Source organism: Rhinoderma darwinii, chromosome 6 (assembly GCF_050947455.1).
Source record: "Rhinoderma darwinii isolate aRhiDar2 chromosome 6, aRhiDar2.hap1, whole genome shotgun sequence".
Lineage (NCBI taxonomy): Eukaryota > Metazoa > Chordata > Amphibia > Anura > Rhinodermatidae > Rhinoderma > Rhinoderma darwinii.
In genome coordinates this window covers 35,642,890-35,662,337 of record NC_134692.1, presented here as the reverse complement: position 1 = coordinate 35,662,337, position 19,448 = coordinate 35,642,890, and the positions used below count along the sequence as shown (strand labels likewise).

General features: G+C 42.6%; 1 protein-coding gene across 2 annotated transcripts in view; it reads right to left on the bottom strand.

Annotated features, from left to right (window-relative positions):
* Positions 1-10,473, bottom strand: part of MTX2 (metaxin 2) — a 71,624-nt gene extending 61,151 nt beyond the window's left edge. The window contains exon 1 of one of the 2 annotated variants that reach the window (XM_075831146.1): positions 10,307-10,473. In XM_075831146.1, the coding sequence (XP_075687261.1) occupies positions 10,307-10,443 (137 nt within the window). In that variant the 5' untranslated portion in view covers positions 10,444-10,473. The remainder of the gene's footprint in view (positions 1-10,306) is intronic. The other variant, XM_075831147.1, reaches the window with a different exon arrangement.
* Between the last annotated feature and the right edge of the window lie 8,975 nt (positions 10,474-19,448).

Sequence of the window (19,448 nt, the reverse complement as noted above, 5' to 3'; positions counted from 1 at the left end):
TCAATTTTAATAGAAGTTTCAAAGTGAGAATGTTTGTTAGATATATTGATGATTAAATGTTCACTTGCCAACCGGGAGGAAAAGTGGAGCACAGACAATTTTATAGCAGAATCTATTACATCTTAATGCTTTCCTAATTAATCAGAAAGGGAATTGGAAAGCTTATAAAATAAACATCTGAAAAGAAGGCAATCTCCTGAAGAGGGTTAAGCAGAAACGATGAAGTACAGAAATGCTGTAAAACAGAGGCACACAACCTGCTCTGGTCCAAGAGGCACATTGTCAGATTGGGCCCCATTCACACCACGTTTTTGTCCATATGCCTAGAAAATTTCCTGACGTTTGCGTTAAATGAAGGCTGTGACATATGCTTAAGGGTATGCTCACACACAGAGTTTTGAGGCGTATTTCGGTTCGTAAACCCCTCGAAATACGCCTTGAAAAACTATAGCGAAACGCCTACAAACATCTGCCCACTGAATTCAATGCAAAGATGTTTCGTTCAGACAGGGAGTTTTTTTTACTCCGCGGTTTTAAAAAACGGCGTGTAAAAGGTAACACTTTAAAAAGAAGGAGCATGTCACTTCGAGACGTTTTTGGTGCAGTTTTCCATTGTGTCAATGGAAAAACAGCTCAAAAAAAAAGCCTCAAGTAACGTTTTCGGCTACAAAAACGGCTGAAAATCAGAGGCCGTTTTCCCTTGAAAACAGCTCCGTCATTTTCAGCCGTTTTTGATTTTGTGTGTGAACATACCCTAACAGTGACATCCGTCACTCATAGGCTTTTTACGGCATTTGTTTAACACATACATCAGGAGTTTTCATGATGTATACACTAGACCGATGCCATAATAGCCTATGGGTGACAGATGCCACTGTATGGCATCTGTCACAGGCATCCGTCACCCAAGGATTTAATAGTATCCGCTTAACAAACATAAAAAGCTAATGACATATACGTTAAACGGATGCCGGTGATGGATGCCATACAGTGGCATCCATCACCCATATGTGTCCATTATGTGGAAAAGAACAGTCTACTACGCTATTCCATACCTCTTTTTTTGCGGCATGCTGAAGTATACCGGCCCGACGTAGGTCAAAGTGACACTCTTTTGGCATTGGTCGGGCTAATATAACCCAATGGACACATTTAGTGTGTACGCTGGGAGCTTTCCTAACGTATATCACAAACATGATGTAGGATTGCCCATTTAGGACAACCCCTGTCCATATGTCCAACATCAAGGGGTCCCACATTCGGTACATGCCTCTATTAGCCAAAGAGGAAAGAAATAAGCATCTCTTTCTCTGGGGGATCAGCACAGCCATGTATTACTGGTCATCCATTATCTTCATTGGCAGCTGTATAATACAACATTTCCCCTGCATCGATACATGAACATGCAAGTAACTTTCTGCAGCGATACCATCTGACCATCATGGGTTCCAGCAGGTCGAGACTCTGTGAGGGAACATGCCTTGAAACAGCGGTTTTCCAAGGTGTATAGCCCCCTTGAAACTAAAATAGATAACAATAGGAACATCACAACCTGTCATATCCATCTGCATATATTAAGATGCAATATGGCTGTGACACAATATAACACTACAGTCCTGCAAAATGCCCCATTGGGTCAAAAGTGGAAAAGTATCTCCTAGAAGCCATGTTTCTAGAATACAGTACCTCACTGAGGCACCACACGGCCGTACACAGTGCCCTCAAGAACAGCTGACTAATCTAAGGCAGATTGGTCGCTAGGGATGTTCTGCTTGACAACCACATATAAAAGGCTGTAACCATGAAGAAGTGTAGCAACCAGTTTGTCTCAAATATTTCAGATGTTTTGCTCAAAGCTGGATTTGCACTGTGCTCACAGTAACCAAGGAGAAAAAACGGATTGGCAACAATCTAAGGCTGTGTTCAGATCAGCATTGGTTTCCGTTGAGGGGCTCCATTGGAGCTTTCCATCGGGGGAACCCCTTTAACGGAGAGGCAAATGGAAACCATAGCTTCCGCTTGAATCACCATTGATCTCAATGGTGACGGATACTTTGCTAATGGTTTCCGTTTGTCACTGTTGGTTTGGTTTTTTTGACGGAATCAATAGCACAATCAACTGCGCTATTGAATGCGTCAAAAAAACGGAAACCTTACACAATGGTGACAAATGGAAACCATAAGCAACCGAAGCATTACCATTGAAATCAATGGTAATACAAACGGAACCTATGGTTTACGTTTGCCTTTCCGTTGAGGGGTTCCTCCGACGGAAAGGTCAGACGGAACCTCTGAATGGAAACCGACGCTGATGTGAACAGGCCCTAAGTTCACACTAGCGTTAGTATACGTTTACCTCTCTACCGTCAGAGGAAGAGAGGATGGAAAGATTAAACGGAAAGCAACGGTTCCGCTACAATTACCATTGATTTCAAATGGTAATTATTTTGTATCAGTTGCTTTCCATTGAAATCAACAGTAACTCTAACGGAGCCGTTGCTTTCCATTTAATCTTTCGGTCCTCTCTTCCTCTGATGGTAGAGGGGTAAACGTATACTAACGCTAGTGTGAAAGAAGCCATAGCGGGTGTCCCATTCCCCCTCAATCTGCATTATTAATAAAACTTTTCTAAACATAAATTCAGGTGGAGAAGCTCTTAAAAATATTTCCATCGAGAGCAGGATCGTTAATGGGGGTTTTAAGAACACGTTGGTAATTTCAGAGGTGGGCATTTTATTCCCTGAGCATAAATTTCTGTTTCTCCATGTGTAAAACTGTGAGAAATTTCCCTGAGATGATTAACTACTGCACGGACTCTTGGAAAATATCAATAGCAAGAAAGCAGATCGCACAGTCGAGAACTCAGTGGCTCCAGAAAGCCATATCTCATTAAAATTATAAGACCGTGCAGCCAGAAAGAACACAATTAGGAGTGTTTTGATTGGCTGACTTGCTAGCCTGGACATGCCAACCAGTTTCATAGCACAGAGGCTTAACAGACTGATTCACTGCTCCCCGTTTCATTACTCCAAATCTCAATTTCTTCCGCTGACTCTCAAACTACTCCAGACATCAAGACCAAGCCAAAAAGGTTAACTATTTACAAGGACACACAATCCATGTTAAATATTCCCAACACCAGTACCATTGGGGGGGGGGGGGGGGGGAGATGCAGTGATTGAATAGACATTTTAGACATTACATTCAGCATATATCTTTATTTTTTATAGAATCCACCTACTATTGAAGAGGACCTATAAGCTCTCCTGACAGATCTGTTTTAATAAATATAATATAGGTGTCATACAGCAGCTATACAGACATGTACCGAAACTTATCAAGGGGGTGGAGGAAAAGGAAAAAACTTTCTGTCCACTGACAATATCCACCCACAAGGGTTTGAAATTTGAGGGCTTGTCTGATGAACCCTCTTTTTTTACTTTTATATCCTGTGAACCAGAGACGCTCACAGTTACCGCTTTCTGCTAGTGCATGTAGATTTCAGCTCTCACAATAGAGAAAATTGATAGCCCGCTACTAAGGACCTATTCAGACGAGCGATGATCAAGTGAGCACACGGACTGTACGCTGACTCATTAAAGTGAATGGGCTCATCCACACATCCGATTTTCCTCACTGACTGATGAAAATCGCAGTATGCACTGCTTTGGTCCGAGTCTCGCACCAGACTCGCTTATTCAAGTCAATAAAAAAAATGAGACCGCACACTGACGCTATCCAAGTGCGTTCCGTTCTTCTCTGATAGTTTGCTAGGAGAAAAGCTGAAAAAAAGTAACACTTTTTTGAGGGACGTGAAAAACGAATGATCGCCGATGCTACATGGACGTTAAGAACGGACACATGGAGGCGCTCTGTACAATACTGAATCAACGCCCATGTAAAAGCCAGTTTTTCCCTGATGAAACACAGACAAGTTTTGCAACACTCATCTAAATACAGCGAAGGACCCACGTACACGACAGTAATCACATCAGTAAGGCCTCATGCACACTTCAGTTTTTTCCTTCAGGGTGCTATCCGTTTTTGTCACTGATAGGACCCTGAACCCATTCATTGCAATGGCCCCATGCACACTTCCGTTATTTAAACGGATCCGTTGTTCCGTTCAAAGTAGAGCATGTCCTACTTTGCTCAGTGATTCAGTGACCGTGTGGCCCATAGAAGTCAATGGGTCAGTGAAAAAAACGGATGGCACACTGAAGGCTTCCGTGTACTGTCCGTTTTTGACTGATCCGTTGCCATAGCAACGGCTGGGTGGGACAAAGTTCACAGACTCACAGTCTACAGTAGCCAGTCAGTTCTGAAGATGGATGTGGAAAGAATGATAGCATTGGTGCAGGATCACCCAGAACTGTGGGATACGCGCACAGAATGCTACCACGACCGTTATAAAAAGGACGCTGCGTGGGAGGAGCTTGCCAAGGAGCTTTTGACACGCAGATGGCAGAAGGGAACTAGTGCCCAGCGTCACAAAATAAGTAAGTAAATGCACACATTGCACTGCTTGTTTTCTGAGCACGCTTTTCTTTTGTTCCATTGTATGTAATTCTCAGTAGGTAAACTTTACACACCCACAGTAATGTTATTTTCGCATTGACCTGCTGTCTTATAACATGTGCTTTGCAATCCCAAAATTCTGACCGGTATAGACTTTGCGCAGTTTCAAGTGTGTCAGAGGGTAGCGTAGACCTTGCACAGTTGTATTCTGTATTATTTCTAGTAGAGATGAGCGAACTTATGAAAAGTTCGGTTCGGCTAGTTCGCCGAATTTCACGAAAAAGTTCGATTCGGACCGAACTAGTTCTGACCGAACCTGTAATTTCCATGCGCCAAGCATGGTACTTTCCAGGGTGCTGATAGAGTTAATGGGCTGCACTAACTCTTTCAGCAACCTTGACAGTACCATGGTCGGCGCGCGGAAAATAAAATTTTAGGCCTGATTTACACGAGCGTGTGCGTTTTGCGCGCGCAAAAAACGCAGCGTTTTGCGCGCGCAAAAGGCACTTGACAGCTCCGTGTGTCATCCGTGTATGATGCGCGGCTGCGTGATTTTCGCACAGCCGCCATCATAGAGATGAGGCCAGTCGACGTCCGTCACTGTCCAGGGTGCTGAAAGAGCTAACTGATCGGCAGTAACTCTTTCAGCACCCTCGACAGTGAATTCCGATCAAAATATACACCAATTTGTGAATAAAAAAAAGACGTTCATACTTACCATGAACTTCCTGCTTCCTCCAGTCCGGTCTCCCGGCCGTTGCCTTGGTGACGCGTCCCTCTCTTGTCATCCGGCCCCACCTCCCAGGATGACGCGGCAGTCCAAGTGACCGCTGCAGCCTGTGATTGGCTGCAGCTGTCACTTGGACTGAATTGTCATCCCGGGAGGTCAGACTGGAGGAAGAACCCGGGAGTTATCGGTAAGTCAGAACTTCTGTTTTTTTTTACACGTACATGTATATTGTGATCGGAAGTCACTGTCCATGGTGCTGAACCAGTTTAAGTCTTTCAGCACCGTGGACAGTGACTGTCTCCCGACGTCGCGTACCGGAAAAATTTTTGCCGGGTTCGGTCAAAACGAGTTCGGCCGAACCCGGTGAAGTTCGGTGCGCTCATCTCTAATTTGACACTCCGTTTGGATGTTTGTAAACAGAAAAGCACGTGGTGCTTTTCTGTTTACATTCATCCTTTTGACAGCTCTTGCGCGAATCACGCAGTTCGCACGGAAGTGCTTCCGTGCGGCATGCGTGGTTTTCACGCACCCATTGACTTCAATGGGTGCGTGATGCGCGAAAAACGCACGATTATAGAACATGTCGTGAGTTTTACGCAACGCACTCGCGCTGCGCAAAATTCACGCATCGTCTGCACTGCCCCATAGAGTAATATAGGTGCGTACGACACGCGTGAAAAGCACGCGCGTATATTACGCTCGTGTAAATGAGGCCTTAATGTAATAAAAAATATATATAAATACGTTCATACTTACATTCCTCCTGTCCGGCCTCCAACGATGACATTTCATCCATGTCACCGCTCGCTGCAGCCAATCACAGGCTGTAGTGGCGGTCACGCTCGTCATGTGACCCCCTCTGCAGCCAATCACAGGCTGCCACGGTCTCTGCAGCCAATCACAGGCTGCCGCGGCCTCTGCAGCCAATCTCCTAAAATACTCTGTGCTGCCTTAAACTCTGTGGACAGGTCAGGATCCTGTTTCTTTTAAATGCTGCACTGTAGCGCAGCCTTATATCGTGGATCGAGCGGGTTCCCCAGCAGCATTTAAAAGAAACAGGATCCTGACCTGTCCACAGAGTTTAAGGCAGCACAGAGTATTTCAGGAGATAAGCACGGCCGGCCACGGACAGCCGGTCGTTTTTCCGAGCCGTGCTCCCATTATAAAGTATAGGAGCACGGCCCGTAAAATAAAATAATAGAAAATGTTCTAGCTTTTTAACGGCTCGGGCACCTTCACTTGAGAAAACGGGAAGGTACCCGTGGCTAACAGAAGTCTATGGGCCCGCTATTTCGGGTAATCTCAAACTGTTCTCTATGCTCTGAAAGCTAAGAAAACAGCACCAAAAACTTCTTGGAACCTTTCTATGGGTGTTTCCTGGGACATGTGACAGGTTCAGGTGAAGTTCACATCCGTTTTTTAAACGGAAACACGGAACGGAAACGGAGTGCACACGGAAACAAAAACGGACACACGGATCCATCAAAAACGGGCGCTAAAACGGTGATGGAAGTGTGCATGAGGCCTAATTAGACAGTAATTACGGACCCATTCATTTCTATTGGCAACGATACCTTTCAGTATTTTTACTGATGGGTGTCCGTGCTGAAAAAAATTATAGAACCCATCCTCTTTTTGTCCATAAAAGTCTATGGGAGCTTCAGTAAATACGGACGGCTACGGTTGTGCATCTGTATACCGTCCTTATTTACCGAAGCGTTGCTATAAAACATGCGGAGATCATTTGCACCCTCTTTTTTTTGCGGACAGTATTTCGGGATAGATGAAGTCGGTCGTGTGCATGGGGCCTAAAGGGTTATTCCCATCTTGGACAACTGTGACATATCCACAGGACCCAGACCTATGCCAAGTACAAGGTCATCTGATCCCCGTTCCGCATGGTGCAGCAGCCACTGGCCGAAGATGCTGGGCAGGGACTAGCGCGCGGCTCTCTCCATTCTACACTACTGAAGTTACGGGAGCAGATCTTGCTCGGCTGTTTCTGTAACTACCATTGGACAGTATGGAGAACCGCGCACATGCTGGGACCCGCATCTATCAGCCATTTATGGCATATACTGTCGTTATGCCATAAATGTCTAAGATAAGGTCTGTGCAGATCGTAGTGTAATTTGTTGCAGATTTTCAGTGCGCAATATGGATAGAAAACCTGCACAAATACGCCATTTGTGAACATGATCTAAGCCTCCAATCACATGACGTTTGTGCCATACATTACTGTGCATTTGTATGCCAAAAAAAAAAAAACGCTAAGCATCTGAACACAGTCGATACGTCTGTCCAGTATCACAGTATTCAGATGTTAACCTGTCAAAAAGGACACTTTTGGAAAACATTTTGCCCATAAAAACCTATGGGTATGTCACTGTACAACGCAGCAAATAAACAAGGTGTGAATCCGGCTTTACATTTCTTAACCCTGTAATGACCGGGCCTGAAAAAGCTTTAATAACCAGCTAAATTTTTCCGTTTTTGCCTCTCTGTCTTTCAGCCGCCATAGCTTTTTTATTTTTTCCTTGATGTGGCTGTATGAGGCATTGTTTTATTCAATTTATTTTTTTTCCGCGCGTTTTGGGGTAGAAAAAAGTTACAGAATACATTTTTACAATGTGAATATAGGAAAAAGCGATTTTTGGCAATGGTTTTTTTTTTGTTTCTTTTTTTATCCCGTTCACGTTTCATGCTAAATAACCTGTTAAATTAATTCTTCAGGTTATTATGGTCGTGCAGATACCGAATATGTGTAGGTTTTTCGTTGTTATGTAATGTATGGGCAATAAAATATTTTATACAACATTAAGGACTGTTGTTGGACATTTTTTTATTTATTTAATATATATATACACACACACACACACACATGCAGCACTCTGCGACAGATTCCAACACGGTAATGGGTGCAAGCAGGTAATCCAGATCCGTGAATTATGACACAAACTAAAGAAATCCCGCAGCACTCCGATGGTTCCAAAAAGTATATGATTTATTCAGTCAACAGCTGCAACGTTTCCGTCCTGCTATAGGATATTTTTTTTAATCCTATTAAGGGATAACTTTATTTCTAACTTTATTTTTTACTTATAATGTATTCATGATCTTCTGTGTCACTTTGACACAGGCTGCTGTTAGGGCAGCACATAGCCAGTAGCCACATGGACCGAATTCCCCAGTCTTGGATCGCGTCACCGGATTGCCAGTGACGAGATCGAAGAGTGGAGTCCCCTTTGATCATGCCGCGGACACGGACCGCGCAATCAAGTTGTTAAGCAGCTGGGGGGGGTCGAAATATTTTCCAATCCCAGATGTATTCAGGAGGCCGCTCTATGTTCAGGAGCTGTAAGCTAGAGCTCCTGCTTAGAGGATGAGCGCTCATCAGCCTCTTCTACAGTGACGCCAAAAAACGCTGGGCGGTCTTTAAGGGGTTAAAGTAACCACAAACTAAAGGTTTCTCTTAATCTTAAAGGGTAACTAAACCATTATATTAAATTAATACATCAGAAGTTTTGATCGGTGGGGGTTCGAGCACGCTCCGGTTCTGATAGGCTTTCTTTGGAAAGTCGAGCGAGTGATGTACGGGCTCAATAGAAAGCCTAAGGCTGGATTCACACGAGCATGTTACGTCCGTAATGGACGGAACGTATTTCGGGCCGCAAGTCCTGGACCGAACACCGTGCAGGGAGCCGGGCTCCTAGCAATACATTGTATCAGTTTTACGTAGAATGTTCCTTCAAGACTCAGTTCACGCTGGCGTTTACATTCATCCCATCAAAATAAATTATAAGTTAACAGTTTCTGTTACAAAAAGGAACCTCAGTATCAGTCATGGATCCTTAAAAATTGGAAGCCACGACGCCAGTGTGGACAAATAAGACATGATATCAGAAAAAGAGGGATGCTCGGTGTATATGGAGAGATGACAGACGCTACAATCACTACTTATACAATGCAACCTGTGCACAGTTAGACTTCGGATGTTCTTACTTTTCAAAAGGAAATCATAGCAAGCGTTAGATCACGATTCAGACGTCCTCGGCGGTCAGAGCATAAACTTACTTATGAGTCATGCAAAAGTTTACCTTTGAACTCCATTTCACAGTTTATATAATTAATCCATGCAAAAAACACGAATCACTTTATAGATACATTGTATTACTTATCTCATACTGATCTTGTTATAATCAAGAGCTGCATTCATAATTCTGCAGGATTCAGAGCTGAAATCTCCTTGGATTCCTTGCTGGCTTAATGTAACACATTTATTAATGCAAATGTGCCAATTTATCCTCGAATGGTGCCGAAGTCCTATTATTCAAGCACCTTTTCCGGACATCTTTTTCATACTTGTGGGAAAAAAGCAAGAGTGGCACTGAACTACTATAGCAGGTACCACTGCCTATATTTCTCAATTGACGTGCACCATGTAAGGGAATGTGGTCCATGCCACACGTACAGTCATCTCACTAAGCCCCTGCATTATTGAAACTAAACTGCGAGGGGGACCTCTCAAAACAAGCTTGCTGACTGTTTCCAATGATGACCAGCATCATTGTGAATACAGCTCTGGGCTATAATACAGACTGTAACTCAGGATGAGTTGTAAGACTTACAAAATGACAATATTTTTGTTATAGAGAATTATATCTGTATATAAACCTACATTGCTGGACTTATGCATTCCTGAGGAAGGAAACTGTCTAAAGGTGGCCAAAGTTATAAGAATATAATCACTAATATAAATGTATATCACGTAAAGCTATAAACTATGTATTTATCCTGGTTAGTAGTCGTAATGGCTAAATTATAGCTACTTCTGGGGCCGTCTGACATGTGAAACGTGTTATATCTGCCATGTGACTGCCAGAAAAACTCAGTCTCCCCACTTTTGGTATGGCACTACAAATCCCAGCATGCACTGACAGGCTATAGCGAGACTTTTAGCTCCCCACTCACATGCCTGCAGGTAGCACTGAGGGAGTGTGATGATGGGGACTGTAGTCATGTCTGTAATGTGCTTTATTGCAGGCACAACACGTTTACCTGCTATCTGCGACACAAAGGCGTCTGTAACCAGAGACATTGCCAGGAATCCTCCTCTCCACATGCAAGGTTAAGGTCACAATAACAGGAAGTCTATCAACGGATGACAAGCACGACCCGGGATTACTTCCGCCCATAGCCAAGGTAACGGGAACGCCACTGAATGTTAGTTGTTTGATACTTGATAAAGTTTATTTTAAAAAAAAAATAGCATTCTGCTTGAGAACTGCGCTATAGAGAAGGCAGATTGGTCACGTGACGGAGCTCGCTGCATCGGAGAACTCACGCGCGCCATCTTTGTTTTGGGCAAAGCAGTGTACTGTAGTGGATTAGTGAGGGAAAATTAGAGATTTTGGGCGAAATATTGGTATTTTTGTGTGTCTACTCGCTGTTAGTAATGAGAATGACTTCTAAGAGTTCTTTATAAAAAAATAAAGTGACGTTAGTTTAGTTAATTCAACCCAGTTTACTGCAGTAGGAGCCAGCAGCGGCAATGTTTAACACAAATTTCCACTTTTGTACAATAATTCACATTTACAATCTATGAAAGAAGTCGAGAAACGTTGCAAATACTCCCCTGTACTTATCTTGTACTAATTTTGAGCTCTATGTTGTTTTATTTACTCCCAAAGCAGGCACAGGGAGTTATTGCTGTACAGGTTCCCGGCGGCTCAGAGTCCTAGGGTTGCCACCTTTTTTACCCAAAAATACTGGCCAGGTTCAGAATGTATTTACATATGTCAGTTTTGCAGTGTTGGAAACGTGTAAATACACCCCATCATGGGTAAAAAGTATGTCACGGTGCGGGGTGTGGACCCACTGGGACGTACCGCGTAGCGGAAAGGCAGCTGGCCAACCAGGTACAAAACAATGTCTATAGTCCAGAAAGGGTACCAGTGGCAATGTAGACAGTAGCGGTGATTTAGGTTTATGATAAGGCTCCGACAGCAGGCAGACACCCGGTGGGTGTAACACAGCAGATGCAGCGGAAGACACAACCAGACTTAAAGAGGCTCTGTCACCACATTATAAGTGTCCTATATTGTACATGATGTGATCGGCGCTGTAATATAGATTACAGCAGAGTTTTTTATTTAGAAAAACGATCATTTTTGACGGAGTTCTGACCTATATTAGCTTTATGTTTCTCAATGACCAACTGGGCGTGTTTTACTTTTTGGCCAAGTGAGCGTTGTACAGAGGAGTGTATGACGCTGACCAATCAGTGACCAATCAGCGTCATACACTTCTCCCACTTCTCCCTATTCATTTACTCTGCACATAGCGATCTAGCTATATGCAGAAATGCTGAAAAGCCATGCCCCGCTAGCTACACCAACCAGATAAGACATGCCCACATAGGAGACACTCACCAAAGACGCCACATCCTAAGTGTCCCTGGAAAAAAAAATCAAATGTTGGCAACTATGCTCATTATTTGTTCACAATTTTTAATGTAACTGGAGCATAAAACCATTTCTACATTTTACAAGCAATATATTTATATAAGGGAGTTACCATAACAATAAATTAAAGGAAAATAAATGAAAGAGGCCTCACATAGCACCCTGTAGATAGTGCCACACACAGCCCCTTCTCTTGTAGATAGCGCTACACACAGCCCCTTCTCTTGTAGATAGCGCCACACACAGCCCCTTCTCTTGTAGATAGCGCTACACACAGCCCCCTGTAGATAGCGCCACACAGCCCCCCCATTTAGATAAGGCCACACACAGCCCCTCTTTTGTGGTTAACACTACACAGCCCTCCTCTTGTAGATAGCGCCACACACAGCCCTCCCTTGTAGATAGCGCCACATACAGCCCTCCCTTGTAGGTGGTGCCACACAACTCCCCCTTGTAGATGGTGCCACACATCCCCCCCTGCAGATGGTGCCACACATCCCCCCCTGCAGATGATGCCACACAGCCCTCCCCTGTAGATGGTGCCACACAGCCCCCCTTGTAGATGTTGCCACACAGCCCCCCTTATAGATGGTGCCACACAGCCCCCCTGCAGATGGTGCCACACAGCACCCCCCTTGTAGATGGTGCCACACAGCCCCCCCCCTTGTAGGACGCAGATACAATTTAATATGGCATTTGCTAGCGCCGGGGCCCCCCCGGTGCTGGCGCCACCACTGGGCATGATAGGGCTCGTGCAGCCCGGCCCATAATTGTAATGTATCGGGCAGCATGGACCCGGTAGCAGCAGGGGGCCCTGAGGGGATGGGACCGCCACAGAGCAGCCATATCAAAACAGCTGATCACTGCTTAAGGGCGCTCTGTATGCGGGATGGCTGCAGCAGTGATAGATCTGCTTTTTTTATACGGCTGCTCTGCGGCTCCCCCCCTTTCCTACATCCTAATTGCACCCGGCTGCATGCCCCGCCTGCCCCTCCCCTAGCTACGCCCCTGTAACTAATCGCCATATTCTGGGGTCAAGAAGGAATTTTTCCCCTGTGATACTCATTGGCCAAACGTGTCCAGGATTTTTTGCCTTCTTCTCGATCAACAGCTTTAGGTATAGGGATGTCATTCACATTAATATACAAATAAAAGTGGTACATATAATAAAATAAATAGTATTACATATAATAATTCTCTTGTGTCCTTATTTCTCAGCATGTGGTGAAATTCAGTATCTAGGGGAGCTTTCAGAGCTTTTTGTTTTTTCAGCTCTGTGTCACTATTTACAAAAATTATTTTATCTTTTATTATAGCTGCCTCAGGTACATTAATGGTGGCTGTTGTCACAATGGTATTGTGCAGCAGCATCAAAATAAAGAAGCCTATAAAAACCATTATCAGTGTGGGTACCCAAGTGCGGCTACTCATTTTCTCTGCAGAAACCTACAAGGTATTAAATAGCGTCCATTTAAGTTAATAGGTTTTCATGTACAGTAATAAATGACTATGTCAAGTCCTTACAGTAACTCTCTGCTCTAGGTCATAGAGGGGTGTCCTGAGCAGAAGATCCCTCTATAATAGAACGTATGGGAAAAAAATGGAAATACAAACGCAGATGTGAACTCAGCCTTAGATCTCTTTCACACGGCAGTATTTAGGTCACTAATTTTCATCAATATTTGGAACCCTCACAGTGAAAAAGTATAATGTAAAGATTTACATTTACCTGGATTTGGTTTACAAATACTGGTGCAAAATATTGCCAAAATACTGCCGTGTAAATGTGGCCTTTAATTTTACAATCCATCACCTATTGATCTCAATAATATTAAAAACAGATTATGACAGATTCTGTGAAGATGAAGTATCTGATTATTACTGATACACTTTGGCACCATTTTGGTACAAAGACCCCTATGGGCTCGACAGATGCAAAAAGAGTGTCATTTTGGGTAAGTATACTTTTTTTTTTACTGTATAGGAATGCGTAGCTTGCTGTACTGTCCTGTACAGTTGACTACCGCAAAAAAATGTTTATCACAGGGTTTAAGTTTTTTTAAATTTACAATGGAGTCCCTATGGACGACATATGCAACTGCAGGGTATACAGTTGCATATGTTAGGGCTTTATGTTCAGCATATATGGCAAGAGAGTTTCACGATGTATGCGCCAGATTGTCCAAATACAATATGAATAGAGCCTTACTTTCACAAGGTTTACAGTCTCTATGTGTGCTAGCTGTCTAGACATCAGAACATACATACTGATCACACCAAATAACCAGGTTCCGATCTGTATTTCCATGTTAAGGCTGTTTCAGATGGGCAGAAGACCCGGTTCTACTGAAGTTTTGTTTATTATAACCAACAGGAGATAAAACTGGCATAAATTACATCTTATATATCCTATTTATTGTCAATTATATTTCATGTTCAAGTATTTGATAATGCTGTGTTGAGGGTTGACAAATATGTATGATATTGTTTTGACAGGTTACCAGTCACCTTATCTGTGTATATACAGGGCAGGGCTGTCACTGCACATCACCTGTCACTACTGAAGAAGGCTCTGTTGACCATGATAGCCTGGGCACACAGAGCATGCAACCCCGATCCCAGAGTTGGCATTTGCTTGGATATTGCCCTGTGCAGTACTTTCTGTTGATGCTTCCTTTCCCATATGGTGTTTTGTCCAAATAACACTTCTATACAGTTGCCTAAAAACAATGCAATACACAGTAAGAATAATATACTGTACCGTGCCTAAGCAGCAGCGCCACACAATGTAAATACCAATATACAATCACTAAATAAGAGTTTCATGTGTAATTTAAAGGGGTTGTCCTAGAATCAAAATTATCACCTACCGACAAGATCGCTGGGCACCCATCGCAGTGAGGAGGAGCTTGAGTGGAGCGCCAGTCGAGCATGCACCTGCCTCTTCATTCAATGTCTATGGGACTGATGGAAACAGCTGAGCACTGTACTCGACTGTTTCCGTCATTCATATAGACTTTGAATAGAGCGCCAGCATGCATGCTCGATTGCTTCTCCATTTAAAGTCCTCCTCACTGCGGTTGGGCAGTGAGGAGGAACGGGGGTTCGGGACCCCCGTTCTCATGATCGGTCAGGGTTCCAACTGTGGGGACAATTATCACCTATGCTGTAGATAGGTGATAATTGTGGATTTTGGTACAACCCCTTAAATACAATAAGATTTCTGGTGGTCAAAAATGGCCCTAAACTATCCCTGAGCCCCCCCCCCCCCCCTTCACCACAGGTCACATACCTCTAAGACCAGCCATGCCTGATACCACACTTGGTGTCCAAACCTATGGAAGGGCATCTGAACAGAGAAGGACTACATGATTTAGAAGTGTTATTTGAGCACTGTATGACCATTGTTGCGCACTTTATGGTACACCATAAAGGGGGCAAGAATAGAAGATACTGCATAGGGCACCAACCAAACACAGGCTGACCCTGTGCATATATACAGTATATATATAATAAAAGTTGTTAATGATATGAAAGGCTGCTTTCCCAAGAATACTGGTCTAGCTCTGTGATTAGGTGGTCCCTGTACTTCTAGATCTCAGTTAAGAAGGCTGAAAAAGAGATAGTGCTCCCAGCTCTTTTTTGGTAATTTTACCTTACATACGGTACTTTCAGTCATGGAGATGTAATTTTTTAAATATTATTTATCAATATTATTTCAAGGTGCAATATCCTCTTAACCTCCACTTTGCAATATTGTGTTCGCTGCCATCTCTTTGAATCAATAACTTTCTCTTGGAAGCCAGGTAACCTATGAATATGTTTATCAAGTTTTCTCCAAGTGTATCACAAAATATGTTTAGTATATTCCTGCCATTTTCTGGATTTCATGCATTATTCATCAGCAGCCAATGCAAGGCTATAACTGGTAGAAAAAATGTGATTAGCAAAGGCAAAATTATAATAGTTATGTTACAAGAAAGGGGAGATTGACACTTTCTATTATACAGTAATATTGCAAGTTCACCCTCTATGTGTACGGTGCTTTACTGTTAGGAATATGTCAGCAATGCATTTAATAGTATTGTAAAGTAGTATGGCATACAAAAATCATGGTAGGTGCATATTTAAAGATGCATTTCATCTTATGACACTACTGGACGTGTTATGCTTTCTTGGTAAATATACAAATATTGCATAATGCACGTGACAGACAGAGATGTCTATTACCAACCAATTTTCGTGTAGAGAGTACAATTAAAAGCACATTGCCAGCAGTAATATGTTTTTTTATTAATGTTTGACCTACTTTGGAAAGTGTAATATCACTGACTTGCTTTATTAAGGAGCGCCTGTCACCAAAAAAATGCTTTTCTATGTCTTGTGTAATGTCCATTATTAGAACGGAAAGCACACAGGAAAGAAATAAGTTTGTGTGAAAAAGGCCATAAACTCATTCGCTTTAAAGGGAAAGTTACTGAAAATGACTTGAATGTCCACTAGAGAATATACATACACTAATACTGATTATAGCCCGAAAATTGGTAACGGATAAATTTTAATGGCTTCTGTGTGACTCTATACAGTTAATTGAAGTGAGCACAGTTAGGATACGTCCGCACAGATCAGATTTGCTGCGGAATATTTTGCAGCAAATTCGACCCAGAAGCAGCATGGAATTCTGCCAGAAAATCGACTCCAACTTGTGTGAACTTTGGTGCGGATTTCTCGCTGCGGAAAACAGCAGAGCTTAAAAAATAACAGTATACTCACCTCCCCTGGTTCTTCCGTGGCAACGTGTCCCTGGTCCTTCAACTGGCATCTGTACACCCAGGCTCCTCTGATTGACTGCAGTGATCACATGTCGATGCAATGCGTCATCACTGGAGGCTGAGTGTACAGAGACCAGCCGGGGGACCAGGGATGCGTTGCTATGGGAGCACCAGGGAAGGTAAGTATACTGTTTTTTTTATTTTAAGCTTTGAAAATAGTGGACCTGCAGATTTTGCTTCGAATCCACAGGTAAACCGCAGAAAAATCCACAACACAAGGATTTTCTTTAAAAAAAAATTTCATCTATCCAAACCATTGGTGTTATCATCATTTATGTTAAGCAGGGTTGGATTGCCCCAATAGAGTAAAAAACACAGACAAAGGCCATACTTGCAAATGGACACAGCCAGGCCAGAAATGCTGATGAAAGGGCGAGCAGGTGCTTTAAATAATAATAGCCACTCCCACTAGTCTTGAGGGGAGTGGTGTGTGGTGCATGGGATGTGTAGTAAGAAATAATAAATGAATAGTGTGTGTGCAAGTGTAATACTATAAGTGAAATATAGGGGGCAGTAATAAATGAAGTGCCTCAATAGAAATAAATGGATAATGGGGTGCAAGTGAGTGAAACATGGAGGGATAGTGTGTACGTCATGAGGCACAACGTGTATAGCCAGGTAGAAGCCTATTTGTGACGCCTTGATAATTCATAGAGCGGGCTACCCTGCTTGCTATGCCAAACAACAACACACCATGCTCTCCCAGCATCAAAGACCCGGCTGTGTCCAAGAGAAGCGAATATACATAATAATGAAAAATACCTGGGGTATTGGTAATCATTTTGGCCAAAAGGACGCAAGCTCGCAATCCACGACAAGGATCCCCAGACTTGCGAGTCCCTAACTCCTAAACTGGAACAGAACGTTCCTGATGCACAAACAGAACCGATAAAAACACAGGGACATATACAAAAACACCGACAAAGGCCATACTTGCAAATGGACACAGCCAGGCCAGAAATGCTGATGAAAGGGCGAGCAGGTGCTTTAAATAATAGAGTACCAGCAGATTTCCCTGGTGGGCCCAGGCACTGACACAACAATGGGCACAGCAGATAACAACCCTATTTGGAGGTGACTTTGTAGCTAATTACTTGCCACTAGGGTCTATTTCTTATGGGTTGATTCACAAATGACCTCTTTGACTTTATTGATGATATGTCCTTTGTGAAAATTCTAACAATATTATTTAAGATGTAATTATAAGTGGACGTGCACATGTTCTGTATAGCTGGAGGGTGGACCCTCAGAATCATATACTCTGGTGGGGCAAAGGAGACCCTGTCTGACACTGATGTAAGAATCATATTATATTCTTTGTTAGAGCTCATGCATACAGTCGTATTATTTTGTATTGAGTCATAATAGGACTGTCATATAAGTACATTGGGCCTCTACTGTATCTCTGTGTGCCTTTTTCTGTTGGATTCCAAGAGACCCTTAAAATACAGAAACACAAGTAGAAACTCAACAATTATTCTTTAGCTTTAAACTCTACTTTACCTCTCCGAACAACACATAGATCCTCATTCTAGATATTACCTAAATAATTGTATTTGGTTTTATTGATCAGTACATTTGAGAATTTGTGTAATCACATTGTTCCTCATTTTACTTTATCTTGGCTAGCTCTAGGCTAAAATTCAGCATAACTAATATTCCATTGTAGCTCCTACCAACTATCCCCATTCATCATATGGTTACCCTGTGTTACATTTTTGCAGATTATATTGCCTTGATACAATGGAGATCTGAATTAGCAAAATCCTCCAATGTAGTTGGTCTGGTAGATACTGTATCATGTTCCGTTTTGTATTGCCACATACCTCTGCTCATTGATGCTACTATATGGCTCTATTTGTCTGGGTTCAGACCAGCATACAAAAAAATACTTAATGGGGTATGCCAGCTACAAACATTTATCACCTATCCACTGGATGGATGCGAAATGGTAGATTGGTGAGTTCAACTGCTGGGACCCTCTCTGAGTGCTACAGCAGGGGTCCCCTGTCCCCCCAGTTGCATGACTGTGGCAAGTGGGTATTTGAATGGAGTGGTTCTGTCGCATCGCAATACTGTTGTGGTTTTTTCTATCTTGTACATTGTTTGCTAAAATAACAACGGTGTTGCTGACCCATTGATTTCTATGGGATGAGGAAAAAAACAAAGACATTCTAAATAATTTTTTTAGTTTTCTTTAGTTTTTAGATGATTGTATCAGTATTACAAAAATGAAATAAAATAGAAAAAACTGCAACAAAATGCTAGTGTGAATATATGCCTCCAAGGTATTAGCTAGGGGGTTCAGAAATGTATTAACCCCGGTATAGTTATAAGCCTAACCACTGTGTAATGTAAAGTTCTGCAACTTTCTAACATATTTTGTATTTCAATGCCTAATTATTTTCGAGATCTTTGTTTGCTGTTAGTGGATGACAGCACATATAGACGAAAGATGGGCATATACTTTAGATAGGGCATTAGGTAAGTGGGTTCCAAATGTGGACAACTGTGATACTAACCTAACTTTAAAGAGAAAGAGCAAGATTATCAGTTACTGGGAAAGCTAGATGACAAACAGTAAGATTGACATTACCGCTCCCACAGGGGTTGTCACGGAGTTCTCCTGGAGCTCTAGCTAGAAAACTAGACAGAGTTACCATTCAGTAGTCAGGGAAAACAACCCCTGTAGAAGTAGTAACGATATTGTCACCCAGATGTCCCATACAGATAACAGATATAACTTTTTGTGTGTGAGAAAATATGTAGTTTAAACGCCCCTAGCCATTCACAAATATAGTGTTTATCCTGACTACCAACATTATTATTATCGTTATTATTATTATTATTATGTGACCCCAAAATAAAAATTATGAACAGACAATTAATAATTGGGAAAATATA